This window comes from Helicoverpa armigera, chromosome 17 (genome assembly GCF_030705265.1).
Source record: "Helicoverpa armigera isolate CAAS_96S chromosome 17, ASM3070526v1, whole genome shotgun sequence".
Lineage (NCBI taxonomy): Eukaryota > Metazoa > Arthropoda > Insecta > Lepidoptera > Noctuidae > Helicoverpa > Helicoverpa armigera.
This window is the reverse complement of record NC_087136.1, coordinates 6,991,167-7,014,806: the sequence shown is the minus strand read 5'-3', so window position 1 is coordinate 7,014,806 and position 23,640 is coordinate 6,991,167. Positions and strand designations below refer to the sequence as shown.

At 35.9% G+C, this 23,640-nt stretch overlaps 3 protein-coding genes across 3 annotated transcripts; all 3 read right to left on the bottom strand.

Moving 5' to 3' along the window:
* Positions 1–9,005: 9,005 nt before the first annotated feature.
* LOC110384262 (protein prenyltransferase alpha subunit repeat-containing protein 1) lies at positions 9,006–10,997 on the bottom strand. Its single transcript, XM_021345462.3, has 3 exons — positions 10,763–10,997; positions 10,285–10,676; positions 9,006–9,906 (listed from the first exon to the last, which is right to left on the bottom strand). Exons 1-3 carry the CDS (start codon positions 10,834–10,836, stop codon positions 9,008–9,010), a joined length of 1,365 nt encoding a protein of 454 aa, XP_021201137.3. The 5' UTR covers positions 10,837–10,997; the 3' UTR covers positions 9,006–9,007.
* A 613-nt stretch (positions 10,998–11,610) lies between these two features.
* LOC110384267 (uncharacterized) lies at positions 11,611–17,822 on the bottom strand. The gene is made up of 10 exons (XM_064038970.1): positions 17,661–17,822; positions 17,156–17,392; positions 16,495–16,668; positions 16,058–16,218; positions 15,640–15,789; positions 14,019–14,130; positions 13,052–13,288; positions 12,581–12,754; positions 12,038–12,192; positions 11,611–11,800 (listed from the first exon to the last, which is right to left on the bottom strand). Exons 1-10 carry the CDS (start codon positions 17,757–17,759, stop codon positions 11,650–11,652), a joined length of 1,650 nt encoding a protein of 549 aa, XP_063895040.1. The 5' UTR covers positions 17,760–17,822; the 3' UTR covers positions 11,611–11,649.
* Positions 17,823–19,378: 1,556 nt separating this feature from the next.
* On the bottom strand, positions 19,379–21,786 carry LOC135118010 (15-hydroxyprostaglandin dehydrogenase [NAD(+)]-like). Its single transcript, XM_064038790.1, has 5 exons — positions 21,626–21,786; positions 20,668–20,904; positions 20,333–20,506; positions 19,872–20,032; positions 19,379–19,583 (listed from the first exon to the last, which is right to left on the bottom strand). Exons 1-5 carry the CDS (start codon positions 21,722–21,724, stop codon positions 19,433–19,435), a joined length of 822 nt encoding a protein of 273 aa, XP_063894860.1. The 5' UTR covers positions 21,725–21,786; the 3' UTR covers positions 19,379–19,432.
* Between the last annotated feature and the right edge of the window lie 1,854 nt (positions 21,787–23,640).

Sequence of the window (23,640 nt, the reverse complement as noted above, 5' to 3'; positions counted from 1 at the left end):
TCCATTAACACTCCGCTACGGGTGCTACAAGTTGGCTACGAAATGCTACGAAATGCTACGAAGCGTAGCGCTACGGACGTAGCCCACAAAAACTGTGCTACGAGCACAAAATGTAGCCAAGCGTTAAACAGATTTCGTTTCAGCGATCATTTCCGTACATTTTAGCGAGTTTTTATGTGCAACTGACCTGTGAGTGATAGTGTTAAGGTGTTATGTTATATGTTTTTTTTTATGTATGTTTTGTTACTTTGCACTTGCTAAGTGATAAGTATAATACATATGTCGCATAAAGATTGTCGATTTATAGTATTTACAAATTGTTCGAATAAAATTGTATATCGTTAAAATTGATAGTCCCTAAAATATTTAATTTATCTTAGTTTTCACCTATTTGTGTTAACAAGGTATGAAGATACATACAAAATTACATATTCTGTGACCAACTGTCGTGGTCATGAGGTACAGCGAAATCTTAGTAATACCATGTGGTGGGCGCCTAAAAGGGTAAAAAATATTAAATTTTTGTGAATATCCTAGATACAAAATAGTAACATATAATAATGCTTATATACCTCTATGTAATATGTAATTACAGTGATAAATACAATGTAAAAGTAAAACTATTTATTTTAAATATAATTAATTAACATAGAAAAAAAAACCTTTTACAAAAAAAATTACTCCGAAAAATTTACTTATTTCCTAAACAGCATCCAACAGGTCACTATGACCTCTTGAGTACCTAGATCAATTCCCGCTTTAATTGATTCACTGGCGGCGGGTGTACCTACTATGCCCAATCGAATGACAAATAATCGAATGCCAATTGATCGTCCACTATAAATCGAAATTCTAAATACTCGAACATTCATAATATCGAATGGTTATTAAATCGAACATTCAATACATCGCGCAGTCAATACATCGAGTGTTCAAAATATCGAATGTTCGTTTGATCGAGCGTTAAATGCATCGCATATTCATCCTATCGAAAAATCTATATTTTTTATGAATACAAGAAAAACTCAAAATTTATGGATAATTTATAAATTTTAATGTAGATTTTATTATTTAACATTTTTTCAATCGCAATATCATCCCTTTTGGCTCTTTTTTGTAAAGTAGGTCTTCCGAATCCCGCGTTTGCCTTTTCAATTCACACAAAATTTTAAAATGTACCTTTAAAAGAAAAGTATTAAAGATTAAAATGTGATTTATTAGTAAATTTTGAGTTTTTCTTGTATTCATAAAAAATATAGATTTTTCGATAGGATGAATATGCGATGCATTTAACGCTCGATCAAACGAACATTCGATATTTTGAACACTCGATGTATTGACTGCGCGATGTATTGAATGTTCGATTTAATAACCATTCGATATTATGAATGTTCGAGTATTTAGAATTTCGATTTATAGTGGTCGATCAATTGGCATTCGATTATTTGTCATTCGATTGGGCATAGTACACCCACTGGCGGCCATGTTTCAAAAGAAACGAACTACTTCGCACTGGCCGCTACTTGCGCCTAATGAAGCAATCGCCCTATTGCAGTTGGGTTAACATGTCGGCACGAGTGGATTCTATAAATAGCCATCTTCAATGAGGTAGCAGAAACGATTGACAATAGACAATAGAGCCAATCTCTAGCAATAGTCAATCAATTATTTTGGATTGTGACATAAATACAATTATATCTTCAAATGTACAATTAAATACCGCAAAAAATGTTGTCACTTCTGATCCATCAAACCCTTTGAGTATAAATACTAGAAACAAACACAATTTGAATATATTCCATCAAAATATTCAAGGTTTGATTGGTAAAGAATTGGAATTGGAGTTGTTCATGAACTGTAATAATATAGATATTTTATGTTTAACTGAGCATTGGCTTAAAGAGCATCAGTTCATGTTTAGCTTCAAGAACCATTGTGTAGGCAGCTCGTACAGCAGAGTAAATATAATACGTGGTGGTTCTCTAATAATTCTTCGCAATACCATTAAATTCAAAGAACGGAAGGATATTGTGAACCTTTCTGTTGAGCGAGTAATTGAGATATCATGCGTTGAGCTTGAGCAGTTCATTGTAATGAGTGTATACAGGCCCCCATGTGCAACATATACAATTTTTGAAAAGCATCTGGAAGATGTATTATTCAAAATTTCTAATAATAATAAAACAGTTGTCGTCTGTGGAGACTTTAATATTAATATACTGGAAAATACTGCTATTGTTAATAATTTTATAACTCTATTTAAATCATACAACTTGTACAGTACATTTCTCGAGCCAACTAGAATAACTAGCACTAGTGCTACATGTATAGACAACATTTTCACAAACTTAAAACCTTTAAATAAACAAATTTTAAATGTGTTGGATTCTGATCACTCTGGTCAATTAGTTATTTTTCCTATGAAAACTAACAGAGGTCTGAGAAAAAATGTAAGTTTTATTCCTGTAAACAAACATCGCTTGGAACAATTTAAAAATAACTTGTTTGAAAAACTGCCTGAATTGCCCTATCATGATAATCCTGATCAAGCTTACAGCCTTTTATTCAACTTAATTAATTGTGAATTTAAAAAAGTTTTTACTACTAAGTCCATATCTGTTTGTGATCAGGCAACATTTAGTGATTGGGCAACGCCGGGTATTTACAAAAGTAGACAGAAGTTGTTTGAATTATACTATGAAAGATCATTCAATCAAGATGAAACATTTAAACAGTACGTTAAAAACTATTCAAAAATATTTAAACGAGCCTGTACCTCCGCAAAATCAGTACACATAAAACATAAAATAAAAGCTTCTGGAAATAAAATAAAAACCACCTGGAATATAATTAATTCAGAAATAGGCCGATCCACTGTACGGAATCGAGACTTTCACTTAAAAGTAAACAATGTAGACATTAAGTCAGACTCGGAGGTAGCATCTGAGTTTGAAAATTTTTTCACCAATATCCCTATTCTAACAACCAGAACTCTGATGGCATCTTCCAGTTCGGCTCTTACAATATTAAAAAATTGTGTTGCGGAATGTGACAAAGGTTTTGAATTCACGGTTGTCAGCTCTAAGGATATTATTCAAGCGTATAAAGATCTCGATGTAAAAAAGACTGCTGACCTTTGGGGATTGTCAGTTCAGATAATCTCATCGATAATTGAAATAATTTCCCCTTATTTAGCAACTGTGTTCAACTCTTGTGTTGCATCAGGTGTTTTTCCTGACTTGATGAAACTTAGTAAAGTAATTCCATTGTTTAAATCTGGTAGTACAACCGATCCATCAAATTTTCGGCCAATTTCAATTTTACCCACTTTGAGTAAAATTTTTGAGAAGTTAATATTACGTCAATTGTTGAGCCATTTTAATAGAAACAACTTGTTGCACACTAAACAATTCGGATTTACCAAGGGTCGTTCTACTACGGATGCGGGCGTGGAATTGCTTAAAAATATATTCGAGGCCTGGGAGGATTCGCAGGATGCGCTAGGTATTTTCTGCGACTTGTCCAAGGCTTTTGATTGCGTGCACCATGATATACTCATCAGGAAACTTCACCACTATGGTATCAAAAACAAGGTTTGACCTTCTGACTTCTTATTTGCATAATAGAATTCAGAGGGTGGATGTCAATGGTAAGAGGTCTTCTGGATCTACGGTCACCATGGGGGTTCCACAGGGTTCAATTCTAGGCCCTTTTTTGTTTCTTATTTATATTAATGACCTCCCTTATCACGTAAGGGATAATCACAAGATTGTGTTGTTTGCCGATGATACTTCACTCGTTTTAAAATCAAGCGCCAACTCGACAATTTTGACGAAGTTAACAATGCACTCTCAAAGGTTGTTCATTGGTTTAATGTCAATAATCTTCTTTTAAATGAATCTAAAACGAAGTTAATCAAATTCTCAACGCCTAACGTAAGGCAGTTACACACCAATGTACAACTAAATGGAGTAGAGTTGAAGCCTGTTGAGTCAACGGTATTTCTTGGTTTGACCGTTGATTCCAAACTCCAATGGGGCCCACATATAGTTAAATTGTCAGGAAGGCTTAGTTCAGCCGCCTATGCTATTAAAAGATCCGACTTATCACCGATGTGGACACAGCCAGAATAGTTTATTTTAGTTACTTTCATAGTTCAATGACGTATGGGATTCTCCTTTGGGAAACTGTGCGGATGTTGAAACTATATTTATTCTACAGAAAAGAGCTGTTCGAGCCATTTATAATCTGGGCCCAAAAGTTTCTCTCAGAGAAATTCAAAGAAATAAACATTCTGACTGTTGCCTCTCAATATATTTTTGAAAATTTAATGTACGTTCGTAAAAACATTTCTAACTTTGTTCAAATGTCTGATGTTCATAGCATAAATACTAGGAATAAACATAATCTCGCTGTACATGCTACTCGCCTCCACAGAGTAAGCAACTCGTTCATGGGTCAATGTATACGCTTTTACAATAAACTTCCCAAAGCGGTTCGTGACTTACCTATCAGGAAGTTTAAAAATCATATAAAATCCAAACTCTTGAAAAAGGATATTACAAAATATCTGATTATTTAAATGATAAAGAAGCTTGGGAATGAGCTGCTCGCTTAGTGAGTGATATCTTTTAAATGCCTGTGTATTGTTACTTTTGACATTTAAATATTATTATCATCAGATAACTTTTATTAATGACATTCTTTTTATTGACATTTATATATTATAATTGTATTTTTTTTTTTTTAATTTATTTATTATTATTATTGTGAATGTGAGTATCGTGTATGCGAGCAACATTATATATTCTTATAACATAAATACTGTCTGGCGGGTTTGAGTATTTTAAATGGCCTACGCAAATGTTCTGCAGATCTGGTATCGTCGTGTGACAGGTCGTTGAGCTCCCTAAGATATGGTTGAGCTACGACGACTGATGCATGCGTGCCGTCTGTTGGGACTGGTCAGCTCCAGCCTGATGTGGCTCTTTCCTCAAAGGCCATTCCAGACCGCGTACATGGTGACACTCACACATAATTATTTCATTTATAACATGTTTGGACTTTAAAAGAGACTATGACCCTTGAGTTTGTTTCGGCGTTTCTTCTCAGGGATCAGTCAGTTAGGAAATGCCGGCCTCAGCGTTCTTAAAATGACGTGTAAAAGTGATGTAATGTCCAACTTGCAAAATAAACAATTTCATTTCATTTCATTTCATTTCATTTCATTTCATTTCATTTCATTTCATTTCATTTCATTTCATTTCATTTCATTGTGTTTTCATTTATTCATTAATATAAATATTATTTACATTTTTAAATATAACAGTTAGTACAGTTACAGCCTATTTATCGTCCCACTGCTGGGCATAGGCTGCCTCTCACACGGAGAAGGATTGAGCATTAATCACCAAGCTTGCTCAATGCCGGTTGGTGATTTCAGACTTTTCCAGGTTTCCTCAAGATGTTTTCCTTCACCTTTTTATCAGCCGTTGGTGTAAAAGATATACTTAGAAAGTACATACAAACTTAGTAACGTTGCATTGGTACTTGCTTGACTTCGAATCGAACCTACGCCCTCATACTCGAGAGATTGGTTCTTTACCCATTAGGCCACCACGACTTTTTTTTATAATATAAGAAACATTTAAAATATTATAAAATATCTGATAGACTCACCCGGATGGTGTCATGCCCGACATATGTAAACCGACAGAAACGATTTATTATTATTTTAAAAACACTTATCACACACTTTTAATTACACGGAATTGTTGGTAAGCTGGAAACTTAAGATAAACTGCACAGCGTCAGAAACTATTATTTTACTGACAATTTTTTACCAAACTACCGTCAAATAAAATTTTATTATAGGAATAATGTTCTTATCGCTTTAGTGATGAAGAGAATTGATCATAAGGTAAAGCAACGCTTGACCGGGTCGGTCCGTGGATGGGTGACCATCCTGTCTACGAACTTCGAGGTTTTAAAAGCAAGAAAAAAAAATGTTTTACGAAATAAGAAACACAATTTAATGTGATAATGTTTATTGAAATGTAAGAAGTGTCTTTTTATTGCAATCTATTATAAAACACACATTATTGAATACTTATGTAGGGTAAACATTTGGTACATCACACATCTTATACAAAAAACTGTAATCCCTAGGTGTAGTATATTGGCAATTAATTATTATAACATTCTCATAACAACCCTTTATTCACAAAATTATATTGCTCGGTTGGAATTTCTTCAGTTATTCAATTTTGATTCAGTTATTCGACCTCGTTGGCGCAATGGTCACCATGCCGGACAGCCGAACTCTTGGTCCCAGGTTTAATTCCCTGTACGGTCAATATTTGTGTGATGAGCATGCTTGATGGCTGTGGTCTAGGTGTCATAATATGTATGTATTTAGAAGTATAAATATGTTAAATATGTGTTATATATATTATATATATAGCTTATCCGTGGTGTTAGCAAAACACAAGCTAATAAATAGCTTACCGTAGGGCTAAACGACCGCGTGTGAACGGGTCGCAACCAATACTTTTTTTTTATATAATGTTGTAGGCTAGTGCTGATCTCTGATTGGACTTTATTCAATGTTATTGTATTACATTTATCGAGGAAGGTTCAAAAAAGTTATAAGGTAGGAACGTGGATGAAACAGATAAAACAGGTAGTCTATACAAGACAGATAAATGTATCAGGCGTTGTTTTACATTACTGTCCAATTACAAACAATCTATGGCTATCTGTCTTTCTTTCCTACTTATTTGTCTCCGTTGATAGTACTCTTTTTTAATGATAGATAATTTTATAAATAAAGGGTTGTTAGACACTTATGTAATTGTATAAATGTTCTGCTACTATTGTAATTATGTAAGCATAGTATAAAATTGTAAGATTATTTTAAACTTTCAAAGAATTTTTATCATATTTGATTGTCTTTGCAAACCACTATATTCTATGAAAGTTTCCATACAAATGTCTGATCCATTTTGAAGCTCTCCATAGACCTGTTTAGTTATATTTCCTATTTTACATCAAGAAATATGAATATTTACTACATTTATTCCAATATGCACGAGTAATATTGTTGTTAATAAATACTTGTAATTGAAAATTGCACATGTAAGTAGGTATAAATATTGCATTCACTACTTCATAAATAATTATTTCATACTTTAGAGCCATAAATAATTCTAAACTAGAAATATATTATTGAACATCAGTCCATGTTTTCAAATTAATTACCCTTTAAATTGATTATTCAGTGTCTATGAATTATAAAATTACACTACAATGTATATTTACATATACTTAATTCATTATAGGTATACCTTTTTAAAACACACTGCAGCTAAAATATATACCAACATTCAAAGTACACATCCTTCTATTACTAAAAGTCGTCAAAATTAAATTTCAACTTTATTGCCATACATTTAAGTTACATTACTACTAGTCACCTTAAAACCGTGCCACGACGTACTGTCAATGGGCCTTTTATTTACAACTGCAGTGTATACTAAGTTTGTATGTTAGCTGTTCTAAACAACATCGCATACGTCAAGATATTAAAAAGAGATCTACATATCTTCGAGCGCACCATAGCGTCTCCTAGCAACCTGTCATCATACTACACTAAGGAAATATTATATCGAATTTATTGTAATTGATTAAAAATACTACTCTTCTACAATACTAACTTTGAATAAATACCCGAAAATGCAATTATTTTAAAATACATTTATTGTGATATTATAAAATTGAAGTTTTTTCTACTACACTCAGGCTGTTAACAACTTGAGACAGTTTTCATATAAACATTTTGGTAAAATATATTACTTGTCAATTCATTTTGGATTATATTTCAAATAATATTTAATAAATATATAAACATACTTACTATCCTATGTGATAACTGACTAGATTGTTCTATGATAAAAGTGATTTTAATGCTAAAATTGTTTAATCATTACTTGCTGTTATGCAATGAATAAACAAGTAACTACCGCAGTCATGTATTGTTACCAGCCAGAGTACATTGATACAGGTAAATATTTTTACCCGACTGCCAAAGAAGGAGGGTAATGTTTTTCGAGTGTATGTAAGTATGTAAGTATGTAAGTATGTATGTATGTCTGTTCCTTTGTGACCTCCTGTAGCCTAAACGGCTTGATGGATTTTGAAGTATGAGGTATCGTTAGATTTGTCTTGATTACGGGAGTGTCATAGGATACATTTTATCCTAAAGTCCACACGGATATTTTTCTAAATTTCCCTTTAAAAAAATATGTATGCGGTATCATTAGATTCATTTCAATCACGGGAGTAATTAATATAGGATACGTTTTTTCTCAAAATTCCCACGGGAACATGTTAATTCTGCGTCAACGCAAAGCAACTCATGCGTTAGCAAGCAAAAAGCGATTCTTTTGGCGATACAATCACGTCGTCTTGATCAAATGCATGAACGTCGTCTTGATCGTCTTGAACGTCGCATTGGCGGTAAATTTATGTTGCGGAGTAACATCACTCGTAATCTAAAGCCAAATGTCGTCGAAATAATTTAAAATGGTACTTACATATACATAGTCTTCTACATCTACAACATTTTCGTTAAATAAAAACAGCTAAAAGTTATAAATAAAAGAATTATTATTAAAAACAAAATACCCGACTGCACACTAAAAGAGTAAAACAAGCCCCACAATAATATTGATCAATACAACTTTACTGAATATAATTTATAAATATTGATGGAAAGCATCGCAGGCGGGACCACCTTGACCGCCACCAACGAAAATTCTGCTAAATGGTGCACAACCCAAATGACTATAAATGAGCCTCTGTTGGTCCCTCCTGCGATGCTTTCCATCAATATTTATAAATTATATTCAGTAAAGTTGTATTGATCAATATTATTGTGGGGCTTGTTTTACTCTTTTTTTAGTGTGCAGTCGGGTATTTTGTTTTTTTAATAATAATTCTTTTATATTTAAAAGTACTTATCAAGTCCCTCAACGTACTTCAGGTAGTCTTCATGCCTACCCGCATATTTGTCAGAATCTCTTCGCCTATCTTTTATCAACTCTTTCTCATGTTTCACTAAGACTTTGAATAGCTCACAGTTATAAACCCAGCCAATCTCTAGCTGTTCAACCTTACTATGATGTTCCTTTAATTCAGCATTATCACAATTTATACATGTATCTCTGCGTTCTATCTCCTCAGGTGATAAAGTCCTCTTTACAAGTTTTCCATTCGTCCTCTCTATTCCTAAATACTCATACATAGTCTCTAAGATCTCATGTACTACAAACCGCCGGTGATACCAGAGAGTTTCATGATATTTATAGTATTTCAGCAGCTCATCATTTGATACTAGTTCATAGAACAGGATTTCTAATTTTTGACATGTGTTGGATGTATTGTTGCATATGCATGTACCGGGACCGTGGCCTAACACTAAGGCAATGAGGTCATCATCGTCAATTGTTTTCTTGAATGTCTTGTTGGGCGTCACACTTGCATCATTAGGTAAATGAGCCTCCACAACCTTTTGCAAATTCTCGCGTAAGTCAACTTGTATCATTTTTTCAAATACTGTCCACCGTTCATCTACTTCATAGAGCTTTTTTACGCAGAACTGGCGGTAGTGAAAGCAACTGTGGTCGGACACATGTTTTGAGGTCCAATCCTTGATAAATTGGTATTCAGTAAAGGAGAAGAGGGCGGAATTGAAACCGAATTGCAATTTCCCGCAAATATTATGTAGCCACCTGCGATGGTCCCAGCAGTGATAATTGTTTTGGCATTTGTCGGCAGCCATGTTGCACACATCAAGCTCTTCAACTAGTACAGAATCTATTAACTGGTAAGGTTGCTGCACATCCCCTGGAAACGTGAATGATAAATGATCAAACTATTAGAAAGAAAACAACATAGCACTTAAATAATTTGTGTCTTAACATTATAAAGTTAACTAAACCAATGCATGGTATTTTATATGCTGTGAATTCCCATACTGACATTGCATCTAAACTAATCTTCATCATCATCATCATCATCAGCCTATCGCAGTCCACTGCTGGACATAGGCCTCTCCAAGTGCACACCACTGAGATCGATTAACCTAACTTAATTATTAAACTAATCTTATACTCACATATTTTTTTATTTTTAACACTATAAATATACATATAAATCAGACCTGTGTATGCCAAGGCAGCTATCAGGATCTTTTTAAAATCTCTTACTAGAAATAATACATACCTTTCAGGAAATCTTGTAGGATCCACCGTCTATATGCAAAAGCATCATTACATTTAGGCTTTCTGGATAAGACCAACCTTGCGAACTGTAATTCTGACGACCACTCAAGGTAATTCTTCCCCAACATCTCACGCCTCTTGTTCCAAAGAGTACTTATATCAGGATTCAGCAGTATTGTTGTATTTAACAAATGTGCTATCCGTTTGAAGTTTAGATTAGATATCCTGCTGAGTCTTCGCTTTGGATTAGTGAGGAAATCCACGATCAGTTCATTGTAGCAGTACATGTACACATGTTTCACACACCAAGACTCCAATCCCACAGATGTGTTAACATACAGAACAGGCGATTTGTTCTTATTTGATTCTAAAGGAACAATGTCGAACTCGGTCCTGAAAACACACACAACGTTAGCACGCAAGTTCATTACAACAAATATAGTTGAAATTATGCCAAATCGAAGTATGTAAATATTTACAATCCAGGATTTGCAAGAACATGATTCAACTCTTTTATTATTTTCTCCGCCAGCCCGTTGTTGTGGTCGTCCATGATTAAGAAAGTGAAGAATGTTGAATTTTATTAATTTATTGATACAAGACGCTTCAAAGTATAAATTTTTCAGATGAGAATTGAAAACAAGTCCGCAAAACCACGTACAGCATTTGGATTGGAAACGTCAATGTCAAACTGAAGCTGACATTCATTTACGAGTTGTCAACCGTGTCAAAAACTTTTTTTTTATAGATTTTTGTTGATTGCAACCTTGCAACCACACTTTTTTATTTTCTAAAATAGTAACCACCCTCTTTTTTGTGAAGTCGGTAGAAAAGAGCTCTTTTATACATTTTAATTGCTTTTGTTGTAATTATTAACTTAAGTATTCATATGAAATAACAGAACCATCATCTTTTATTTTGTCCTTTTTAGACCTAATAAAATGTTTTGTTGATACTTTCTTTATTTTCCCTATTCCTGAGATCCATCGTTTGTTCGTGTACACAATTCTTGAATTCGTGATTTTTAAAATTAGGTATTGTCTACAAGTGTAAAAGCGGGGTAAAATGAAAAGCCTCTCATTGGTGAGTTCCAAACACAAACTGCAAAAATAATTTTCTTGTATTGCATAAATCGCAGTCAACTTATCTATGTATGTATGTATACGTATATGTAATGCTATTTGCTCATCGAGCTAGGATGTTCCCCTCAACTGCCATTGTTCAACTTTTTCTGTGTTTTCAGTATCGCATTTGCAAGAAAAGTCACTTAAAAAAGCATTGCTTTATAATAGGCAGAATGAAACTCGGGTAAAGAAATAAAAATTAATAAAGTTTAATATTTATTAGATTAATTTATTTTACATTATTAAGAAGCCAATAATTTCTCGAAACTATCAAAAGCGCTGTCAATACTAGCTGTTATATCGCGAGCTGGTTTGTCATCCATGGTCACCCAAGTCGTGGCGGGAGCAGCAATTTTGTACATGTGGACAACCGCCGCCACTGCTGATTCCGTTCTGAAGTTAAACAAAATAACATTAACCTCATAACTCGTTATAATAGTTTGCTCTATAAAATACACGTTATACGGCTAACATATTATAAGAGCAATATTGCGCTCTTATTCAAATAATACATAGGCAACATTTTCTTGAAATAAGCACGGGTGGGAAAAAACTATTTGACGAAATAAATGTTCACAATTTTATCATAAATGTTTAGTATTAAGGTAATAATTTTGAGATATCACTCACTTCTGGCATACATAGTCGTCTAAAACAGCTTCCAAGGTTTTTCCAAGTTTTGGATCATATGACCTCTGTGCCAAATTATGCAGCAACGGAGTATCTGTGGCTCCTGGGCACATCGTTAAAACTCTGACGCCGGTGTCGTCGAAAAATGAACCCATCTAGAAACAGAAAGAGGAAAAACTCAGAGCTCCGTAGTGGGCACTTACTTAAGTACTTCCCTTATATGATCCCCTCTTGCTATACTCCCTTATGTACTCCCCTTACACATGCTTATGCAGTCCCCTTACATACTCCCTTAATAGAGCCTTGTGCACTCCGATTATAGGTTCCTTTCTTAACTCCCTTTCTTCGTGACCAAGTAGGTACTCATTATTTACAATGGGAGAGCATTGTGGAGGTACGCCCCTTAAGTAGAATCACTCGTTACGCTCGTGATTCAAATAGAATCCTTCGCTTGCTCGGTATTCAAAATCTGCACTCGCAGATAACAACAACTTTACTCACTTGTCACAATGAACTATTTTCTTTCTTATTTATTACACTTACCGCTATGCATTGACCAAAGTGCAGTACAGCCATTTTCGAAGCACAGTACATTGGCAGAGCCGGGTTTTTCGTTATAGAAGCTATTGAAGAAATGTTGATAATTGTTCCACCGGCACCACCTTCGTCTGTGCGCATATGCTTGATGCCTTTCAATGTGAAAGAGATAAGTCCTTGCTGGAAGTAAATAATACCATTGTGATTAGGAAAACTTCGCGAGGTGACATCTTTTGCTGGGGTTAGTCGCCTAGAGGTAAGCCAGGAGTCGTCAACCTGGTCTGAATTACGGCCATGCAGATGTAATAAACCTCATTGGTGGTAACATGTAGCCGGATAAAAACTGTTATTAGCTTTTAAGGGTATGTAGATATTTCAGCAGTGGATCTGCTAATAAGCCTCTTAATATATAATAATATCCTTCACGTCCAATCATACCAAAATGAATATGTAGGGAAGAAGTAAAACTGAAAGTACCCAATTAACGTCACAAGCGGTTCTCCACATGTTGGGCGCGTCGACCATGATGCCGGCGTTGTTGATGATGACGTCGATCTGCTTGAGCTGCGCGAGCGCCGCGGCGAAGGCGGCAGCTATGTCCTCCTCCTTGCTCACGTCGCAGCTGATGAACACCGCCTTGTCGGGGTGACTCTTGTTCAGCCGCTCAGCCGTCGCCTTGCCAACCTCCACCGCGATGTCCAGTATAGCCACTTTCTGCAATAATTGTGAACAGTACGGATACAGGTTTTTTCTAAATATCCCTCGAATCAGCTTAACAATACTTCCTACTTTTATATTTTCAAAGATATGTTTCGATGTCTGTTGAAGGTTCATCATGAGGCTGTCTCTCGAGTCCTCTCTTATTTTAAATGGGGTCATGTAGAATGTAGGCACTACCCGAACGTGATCACGACGTGATCACTAGGTGCTACCAGACTTATCCCTATTTACCTAATTGCACCTGCATTCTGGCTGATTTACGTCAATTATTCGAATAAAATGTCATGTAACGATGACGATGCAATTCATATTAGGTAAATAATGATGACTACAATAAAAAACTGATAATAATCGATTATGTTATGCCACACGCGTATTTGTATTATTATCATGTTTTGTTACCAGTGCAGTAGTACCTACTTGAGTCGAAAAATTGTGGAAACTTCTGAACTTTTTCCGTACAATAGCCACTTAGTCTATCGCTTCTGAGTCCTTCTATGGACTCGTCCTTCGTATATACTTGAAATTAGAGTTAACCCTACATGCGGAGATATTTTCTTGCTAATTAATCAGGCTAGTGTGTTATTTAATAGGTACTTATTTTTTAAACGTAATTTTAGAGCAACTGTTGATTTCGTTGATCAGATGGCCAGTTATGGGAAATATTTCGTTGGGTTTTTTAGAAATAGAAATAGAAAAAAAAATTGTTCAAAATAGTAAATACCTTTGCTCCATGTTCGAGAAAAGCTTGAGCATATTCAGCTCCTAGCCCAGAAGCTCCGCCGGTGATCAAAAATGTTTTGTCTTTGGGGTCCCACTGCATCTTGTCAACAATACTACTTTGTTATTGACTAACTTCATATGCAATATCTTGCCCTTATATGAAAGGAGCTCGCATTATCTATTGAGATATAATCGATAAATGAGAATGGTTTTTATATAATTACTAGATAAGTAAATAATAAAGGTATGAAAAAGGTCGCGAGTTATCTCTGGGTGAAAGTCGTTTCAACAGGTATCAAATAAATAAAATAATATTATCACTGGTTTCCTTGCACATTGGCATCTCATCCTCCGAGCCTTTTTCCCAAACTATGTTGGGATCGGCTTCCAGTCTAACCGGATGTAGCTAAGTACCAGTGCTTTACAAGGGGCGACTGCCCTATCTGACCTCCTCAACCCAGTTACCCGGGCAACCCAATACCCCTTGGTTAGACTGATGTCAGACTTACTGGCCTTCTGACTACCCGTAATGACTGCCAAGGATGCGCACATTGGCGTCTGTTGATACAAAAATAATTTGATAGTCCAACAAAAAAGCTACGAAAGAATCTACGTGTTCCAGCTCTAGTTGTTTGTTTGATCTAAACACACCCTTACATTAGATAAAGCATAAAAAGACAGCGTATCTTCAGATTAGTTCTTATTGTTATCTGGGGGAAAACCCGATGATCATCTGGACAAGATACTTTATCTGTTTATGTGTATATTTGACACATGGTGGCCAAACTGACTTGTTATGACCACGCCCACGTTAACGCTGGCTGTTTCGCTAATCAAACATTATGTAGCGGAAGATTTTGATATGAAATCACCAAATGTGTGTATACGCATTTATAATAGAATCACAGTTCATTTGTTAGAACTAACGGACAGCTATTTTAAAAAGGCTTATTATAATGTTAATGATTATTTCACAGATACACGCAGATGGCAGATCTGATGTGGACAAAAAGTGTTTTTTATTTTTTTTGTGAATATAACTTGAAACTAAGTAGGAAGTGGTGAAAGGGTTTAGGGGTGCTGTCCTTTTGTAAATTTGACGTGAAAAAGTGCTCAAAACTAGCCTACTTTCAATAAACGTTTTTGACTTTGACTTTAAATTTCGCTGTACTGTGGGTGCAACTTGAGGAAGAGTCAGACTCCTTCTGACTAAAACCAACTAGGTTCCTTCTTAAGCCCTTTATGTTCCAGAACCGGGGTAACTCTTTCGAATAATCCCGCAGCCCACCACGAATACCTAACTTAAAAATTAGTTTCAGTGGAATGCATTTTTTTTTTCATGTTACACATCAACCGTGCGAAGATGGCAGTAGTGATGAGCTCAATCTAGTAGCGAAGTATTACAGGGCAGTTTTTTTTTAATAGTCAGTAGTATTTTTTTTGAAAATAGATTTTCCAGATAATTCAAGAATACTTTTCGTCTTTACAATTAAAACGAGTAATATGGAAAAAGTAATTTATTACCAGATAGATGTCTAGTTCTAGTAGATAGCACATTTCATAATTTTTGAATTCGCGTTGTTTTTTACAAAGTAAAATTCGGCAGTTAGAATATATTTTACGCTCCGTACAATAATTTCTCAAAACCATCGAAAGCACTGCTAACATTTGGAGTTATGTCTTGTACTGGTTTGTTGTCTATGGACAGCCAAATGGAGCCTGGCGTGCCGGAGTTGAACATGTCAACCATTGCCTTGACTCCTGACTCCACCCTGAAAATGAATTAAATGAAAATTAAAAATTAAATTTTAAAAAGTTTCGTTTTTTCTGTTAGTTCTAGGTCTCGTTATTTTTCACGCTGGGCTAACGGCTATTGTACAACGGTTTTTACATAAAATAATTTCAAACAACTCTCTTCTTTCTTCTCCTTTTATTTGGAGTCGACGCAGCATGTTTTCTTCTTCCATACTCTTCTGTCTGTCGTCATCTCACAAGTAACATTCTTTCCAGGCACTCACTGATAAATGAAGAATAACTTACTTTTGAAATGTCACTCCATCATTTTCAACTTTTGCAGCTATGAATTCTCCAAGTTTTCGATCGTAGGACCTTGCTCCCAAATTTTGCATCAAAGGAGTGTCGGTGCCTCCCAGACACATTGTCAGAACCCTGACACCTGTGTTTTCAAAAAACGGTTTCTCCTGCAAAATAGCAGCATATGAATATTTTTTCAAAGTAAGTAAAAGACAAAATCTAATTGAAATAGAGGTTTTTTCGAACAAGCGCTTTCGCATTTTTTGTATAGAGTGTAATCAATTAGGGAATTTAGGCATGTACTTTATAGGTCATTTGAGGTACAAAGGTCGATAGCAAAAATACGTAGGTACGCCTCCTGACGTGTCCATGTCTTGAACATGTCTGCCCCACGCATCTGTCATATATCATAATCATAGTCAGATTTAGCTTATCTAACATACCGATATACACTGGCTGAAGTGTAGGACCGCTATTTTCGACCCGTAGTAAATTGGTAAGGCCCCAGCTCTAGATATAGCGGCTATAGAAGCAATGTTGACGATAGTTCCACCAGCGCCACCTTCATCCTTTCTCATATGGTTGATGCCTTTTAATGAGAACGATACCACTCCTTGCTGAAATTAGTAAATATCTGTTGAATTAATATGGTCTCTACAGACACATTCAGAAACTGGTTCAATCGAGGCGCCACAAAAGTTTTTTTTTAATGATTATTTTTCCGACCCAAATATCGACCAATAGAATTGCACCATTCGACGTCACGTGGTACAACCTACATGGTATTATACTGATAATTTTTTGAATATTTTCTCTGGTCGTTGCTATGTCAAACTGACAGGTTGTGGCCGACATTTGGGACGGAAAAATAATCCTCGAATAACACGAGCTTCAAAATTCTCTGGCATTTCCCTCAAGGTTCCCTGCAAACAAATAAAGTCGTCAAGTTTTCCAGGAAAAATCACTCGCGCTTCGCGCTCGTGATTTTTTAACCTGAAAAACTTGACTCTTTCATTTGTTTGCAACGAACCTATCGGGAAATACCCGATAATTTTGAAGCTCTTGTGGTATTATAAGTGAAAATTCCGGATAGGAGGCAGTTACCCAATTAACGTCTGAAGCAGTTCTCCACATGTTGGGCGCGTCGACCATGATGCCAGCGTTGTTGATGATGACGTCGATCTGCTTGAGCTGCGCGAGCGCCGCGGCGAAGGCGGCAGCTGTGTCCTCCTCCTTGCTCGCGTCGCAGCTGATGAACACCGCCTTGTCGGGGTGACTCTTGTTCAGCCGCTCAGCCGTCGCCTTGCCAACCTCCGCCGCGATGTCTAGTATAGCTACCCGCTGTAAATAATTAAAAATCCTCCTTCACATTTCATGTACAGCTTCGATAAGCCTATCCCTTATTCCCATCTGCATAATTTTTTTGAAACTTTTTTAAGGTAATCCATACGCTAGCCGTTCCCTCGCTATCACTCAGGATTCTAATATTTGAAACACTGGCTGCGCTCGTGTTTCAATTTAAGAATCATTCGCTTGCGCGAGAAACAACATTGAAAAACAACTTTGCACTCTTGTATAACCATTAAAAGTAATGGTAAATTATAAATACCTTTGCTCCATGGTTGAGGAAAGCTTGAGCATATTCAGCTCCTAGACCAGAAGCTCCGCCGGTGATCAAAAACGTTTTGTCTTTCGGGTCCCACTGCATCTTGGCAACGATACTGCTTTGTTAATAACTAGCTTCGTATGGAATCTCATGCTCTTATATGCTTAAAAGCTTGCATTATCGAGTGAGATATGATCAATAATTATATGTATCGATAAAACATGACATGTATTCGTCAATATTATGTCAATAACAAGATAACGAAGTAAATAAGGGACATGACAGGCGGTCGTGGGCAGACGCTTGACTCAAGCTACTGATCCTTTTGCAAATCGCTGAGCAATGAGAAAACTTTAACAGCTAAATAGTTGAAACAAAAATATTAAACAATATAGGTACAATAATATGATTGTTACACTACACTGCCCCAGTGGTACAGTCGCATTTTTTTTTTGTTTTTTGATATGGCATCTCGCATTAGGTACACCCTAGGAGGCTGTTGATTACTCAAACGGACAAATCCCTGTGGATTCCTAGAATTTAAGGCCTCCGGTCAGGGGCAAATGGTACAGTCGCCCAAACTTACGCATCTTTAGGACTTCGTGCGGGAGCTCATGCGCGGTTACATGAGTTACATCATTGTCTTTTGCATTTAAGCGCAATGTTTTACGACCTGCGTATTTCTTTCGAATTGATTGCCGTAATTTTTATTGATCCCTTTGTGTGAATGTTAAGGGTTAAGCCCGAAGTGAGGCTTAACCTACGCACAACCGGCTACAGCTAGGTGTAGCCTTCATCATAGCAGCTTATTACTTATTCATTATATACATCCTTTTGAACTTCTCAATGTACTCCGTTATGTACTCCCTTTTCTACTTCCCCTATGATCAGCCTTAATCCTTTACGAACTATCCCTATGTACTTCCTTATGTGATTGCTTTCGTACACTTTATTATGTACTCCCTTATATACTTTACTAAGTATCAAGGAATATCTCGCAGTATTTTCAAACTAAACATGCACAAACTATGACAAAGTAAAAGCTTAGCTTAGCTTCCTTACAAATACATAACGCATGAATCATAATTTTGCGCAGCCCGCACTATGACAATTCACTTGGGTATTTAATTACCTAATTAATTAGATAACACAAAACAACGAAGAAAAATGTAACTTCAAAATCAGCAAATTCAGAGTGACGTTGCAATTTTTTATCATTACTTATGTAATAGACTGGTACTGGATGAGGATTAGGTAAATACGCAAAAACAACTATTAAATAATCAAAAACAAATCATAAACGTATTGTTTTGATAAATTCCTTAACTGGCTATTTGATAAACCCGATTATCATTATCTGTCATTTTTTGTGTAGGGGTGTGCTCTATGTTATGTGCAGCAGCTCTCCGTCAGTTTTCAACGACTGCCAAGTATGTTAAATATGCCAAGTATGTTAGCAGTAGGTAGATATTGAAATTTTTCTACTGAGTGAAGCACATTACGTTGTCGTCATATTGGTATCACAATAATTTGACTTACGATCCGCAGGAACTACCATTTCCAAGGTATATCTCCATGATTGCAATCGGTTTATCTAGATTTCAGTTTTTCGTAAGAAAAAAAATTCAGTCAGGGCAAAAGCACTACCTGGAAGATATGTACTTTTCACCTGATTGAACTTTTCTTGACATTTTTTCAACCAGAATGATACAAACTGCATATATGGTGTAAAGTTTAATTAGACATATTTAATTGATTAATTTTACATTCTTAATTTAGTTAAACAGTGCTTTTTCAAAACTATCAAAAGCGCTATCAATAGTAGCCGTTATGTCGCGAGCTGGTTTGTCATCCATGGTCAGCCAAGTCGTGGCAGGTGCGCCGACTTTGTACATGTGGAGAACCGCGGTCACTGCCGATTGTGTCCTGAAAATAAACACAATAACATATAACTACAATTACCTATTTCCTTATTTACTCATCATTATAGATTTACTTCAGTAAATGCCCAAATGTATATTGATGTGCAACATTAACTCGTTTGTAGTTAAGCACCGTCTCGTGCGAAAACTACATGTAGGTGACAAATATTAAATCCCCAACCATAGCCGACCCCAAAATATTTGGGAAAAGGTTCGGAAGATGGTCACAAAAAATTATTATAATTTTCCTAAACCTGAACATTTCTTTCTTCAGTATTTAGGTATCACTTACTTTTGGCATATAGTTTCTTCTAATTCAAAGATGTCGGCCAAGCCCTTTCCAAGTTTTGGATCATATGCCCTCTGCTCCAAATTGTGAAGTAACGGAGTATCTGTAGCTCCTGGGCACATCGTTAAAACTCTGACGCCGGTGTCGTCGAAGAATGAACCCATCTACAAATAGAAATTGACATCGATATAGCAGAGGAAATACTCAAGAGTAAATAAATTAAAACTTGTGTTTTAAGTAGACTGAAAAAGATATTGAGAAAAATAAAGAAGAAGGTAAATGAAGGTATTTTTAAACCTATGTATTGACTGACAGATATCCAAAATTCCAGACAGAGTTTGTTTGTATAAACTTTCAGTGTTGGATAGCACACGAAAAAGAATTATTTGAATCATTTTAAATCATTAAGCACCCAAGTTCTGAAATAGTTATTTTTTTCCTTGCTTTTATTCATTTACACTCACCGCTATGCATTGACCAAAGTGCAATACAGCCATTTTGGAACCAAAGTAAATTGGTAACGCCGGGTTTTTAGATATAGCAGCCACTGAAGAAATGTTGATTATGGTTCCACCGGCACCACCTTCGTCTTTGCGCATATGCTTGATGCCTTTCAATGTGAAAGAAATAAGTCCTTGCTGGAAGTAAACAATGTCATTGTGATTAACATGTCTTGAACATCATTTGCTCTTATGGGGAGACAGATATTTCAGGAGTGGTTATGCTGTGCCTTTAATGTAATGTGAATGTATGACTGTATAAGTGGTCAAGGTTTACAGAATAATAAAACTGAAATTACCCAATTAACATCGCATGCAGTTCTCCACATGTTGGGCGCGTCGACCATGATGCCGGCGTTGTTGATGATGACGTCGATCTGTTTGAGCTGCGCGAGCGCCGCGGCGAAGGCGTCAGCTATGTCCTCCTCCTTGCTCACGTCGCAGCTGATGAACACCGCCTTGTCGGGGTGACTCTTGTTCAGCCGCTCAGCCGTCGCCTTGCCAACCTCCACCGCTATGTCTAGTATAGCCACTTTCTGCAATAAATGTAACAGTACGGATACAGGTTTTCTTTGAATAATCCTCGAATCAGCTTAACAATACTTTCTACTTTTATATTTTCAAAGATTCGTTCCGAGGTCTGTTGAAGGAGCATCATGAGATTGTCTCTGGAGTCCTCTCTTGCTCTTAAATGGGATCATGTAGAATGTAGGCACTACCCAAACGTGATCACGACGTGATCACTAGGTGCTACCAGGCTTATCCCTAATTACCTAATTGCACCTGCATTCTGGCTGATTTACGTCAATTATTCGAATAAAATGTCATGTAACGATGACGATGCAATTCATGTTAGGTAAATAATGATGACTACAATAAAAAACTGATAATAATCGATTATGTTATGCCACACGCGTATTTGTATTATTATCATGTTTTGTTACCAGTGCAGTAGTACCTACTTGAGTCGAAAAATTATGGAAACTTCTAAACTTTTCCCATACAATGGCCGCTTAGTCTGTAACTATAAGGCCCTTCTATGGACTCGTAATTCATATATACTTGAAATTAGAGTTAACCCTACATGCAAAGATATTTTTCTTGATAATTGATCAGGCTACAGGGTTATTTATAATTTTTTAAAAGTAATTTTAGAGCAACTGTTGTTTTCGATGATCAGATAGCCAGTTATGGAAAATATTTCCTTGGATTTTTATAGATAGAATTGGAATAAAAATAGTTCTAAATTGTATGTACCTTTGCTCCATGTTCGAGGAAAGCTTGAGCATATTCAGCTCCTAGACCAGAAGCTCCGCCGGTGATCAAAAATGTTTTGTCTTTCGGGTCCCACTGCATCTTGTCCACAACACTACTTTGCTAACTAACTTCATATGCAATATCTTGCCCTTATATGAAAGGAGCTTGCATTATCATTTCAGATATAATCGATAAATAAGAATGGTTTTTATATAATTACTAGATAAGTAAATAATAAAGGTATGAAAAAGGTCGCGAGTTATCTCTGGGTGAAAATCGTTTCAACAGGTATCAAATAAATAAAATAATATTATTACAGGTTTCCTTGCACATTCATCATCATCATTATCTCCACAGATACCTGTTGGAGGCGACCTGCATCCTTGTACATTGGCGTCTGTTGATACCAAAAGGATTCGATAGGTCAACAATAGGTAGGTACCTACATGCAAAAATACTGCGGAAGAATCCTCGTGTTCTAGCTCTAGTTGTTTTTTATATAAACACACCCTTACATTAGATAAAGCGTAAAAAGACAGCGTATCTTCAGATTAGTTCTTATTATTATCTGGGGGAAAACCCGAATATCATCTGGACTAGATACTATATCTGTCCAGGTATTTATCTGCTGGCCAAACTGACTTGTTATGACCACGCCCACGTTAACACTGGCTGATTCGGTGATCAAACATTTTATAGCGGAAGGTTTTGACGGGAAATCACCAAATTTTGCTGGGCTGTGGGTGCAGTGGGAGTCTGTGGGAGAAAGAGTCAGACTCCTTCTGACTAAAACCAACTATATTCCTTCTAAAGCTCTTTATGTTCCAGAGCCGCGGTAACTCTTTCGAACAATCCCGCAACCCACCACGAGTGTGTTTATGTGTTGTGTTACAGACTTTATCGTCCCACTGCTGGGCACACATTAATCACCACGCTTACTCAATACACCACGAGTACCTACCTAACTTAAAATTTTGTTTCAGTGTATAATGGATTTATTTTTTGTTGCATGTTAAAGGCTGCTTGTACATCAACCGTGCGAAGGACGATCCCGGTTAGGGTTGCCAACTTTTTTTACAAGAAAAAAAGTATATTCAGGTCTATGAAGATTATCAAACAGTACCTATTTTAGAAAAACGAACAGTATTTTATTTATTTATTGCTTTAAATACATATTTTTTTGAGCTTCTCGCACAACGGCTCTGACTGACAAAAACAATTTTTGAGCGTCTGCTTCGATGCTGAAAACAGTATTTTTGTATACTTACTTTTTTTTCGTAAAACAGTAAAAAGTATAATTTAGTGAAAAACAGTATAATTGCGGCGGTTACACTCGACGGCGGCGATAACTCACGAAACACTGAGTGGACTGTATAGGTTAGAGTTATACGCGAATGTATTGCCACAGGGACTTGTTTTAAATAATAAACGAATGCGACACTTTTACACGGCTTTTATTTATCACCACAATTGTTATCACTGGTTTACATTAAGTTTACTCTTTAGTTTACACGACTTTATTATATTACACACGATTGTAAACACTACGAGATTTATCACAGCAAAGTTATAACGATTTAAAACACAATAGTTTGAACACAATAGAGTTTAACACAATAGAGATTAAAAACACAATGAAGTTACAAGTTTTAAACACAAAGAAGTTAGGGTATAAGTTTTAACACTAAGTTAGGTCACAAGTTTAACACTATTAGGTCATAAGTTTATCACAGTTTTAAAGTACAGTTTACACAGTTTTATAACACAATTTACACGATTTTATAGAACACAATTATTAGCACATAGATTTAGAACAATTTTAAGGGTTTTAGGGCATAGGTTTTACCCTAGTACTTTCACTATTTTCACTGAGCACTGGTTATAACGAGCATTACTTGCTTACTGTGGGTCGACTACAATTTCTCCGAAAAATGACTCTATCTTTATACAATATTCTAAGGTCTCAAGTCGTAGGGGTACCGGACGGGTTGCAATTTACGTTGACCAATTAGCTA

What these genes read in the sequence shown, in the direction of transcription:
- LOC135118010 (XM_064038790.1), bottom strand. Translation starts at nt 21,724, where the DNA reads ATGCAGTGGGACCCGAAAGACAAAACATTTTTGATCACCGGCGGAGCT. An exon ending in CTGCATGCGATGTTAATTGG is followed by an intron (nt 20,507 to 20,667) that starts GTAATTTCAGTT and finishes GTTTACTTCCAG; the next exon opens with CAAGGACTTATTTCTTTCAC. An exon ending in ACTTTGGTCAATGCATAGCG is followed by an intron (nt 20,033 to 20,332) that starts GTGAGTGTAAAT and finishes TTCTATTTGTAG; the next exon opens with ATGGGTTCATTCTTCGACGA.
- LOC110384267 (XM_064038970.1), bottom strand. Translation starts at nt 17,759, where the DNA reads ATGCAGTGGGACCCGAAAGACAAAACGTTTTTGATCACCGGCGGAGCT. An exon ending in ACTTCAGCCAGTGTATATCG is followed by an intron (nt 16,219 to 16,494) that starts GTATGTTAGATA and finishes GCTATTTTGCAG; the next exon opens with GAGAAACCGTTTTTTGAAAA. An exon ending in CCGCTTGTGACGTTAATTGG is followed by an intron (nt 12,755 to 13,051) that starts GTACTTTCAGTT and finishes ATTTACTTCCAG; the next exon opens with CAAGGACTTATCTCTTTCAC.
- LOC110384262 (XM_021345462.3), bottom strand. Translation starts at nt 10,836, where the DNA reads ATGGACGACCACAACAACGGGCTGGCGGAGAAAATAATAAAAGAGTTG. An exon ending in GTTCTTGCAAATCCTGGATT is followed by an intron (nt 10,677 to 10,762) that starts GTAAATATTTAC and finishes GTGTGTTTTCAG; the next exon opens with GACCGAGTTCGACATTGTTC. An exon ending in CCTACAAGATTTCCTGAAAG is followed by an intron (nt 9,907 to 10,284) that starts GTATGTATTATT and finishes TCACGTTTCCAG; the next exon opens with GGGATGTGCAGCAACCTTAC.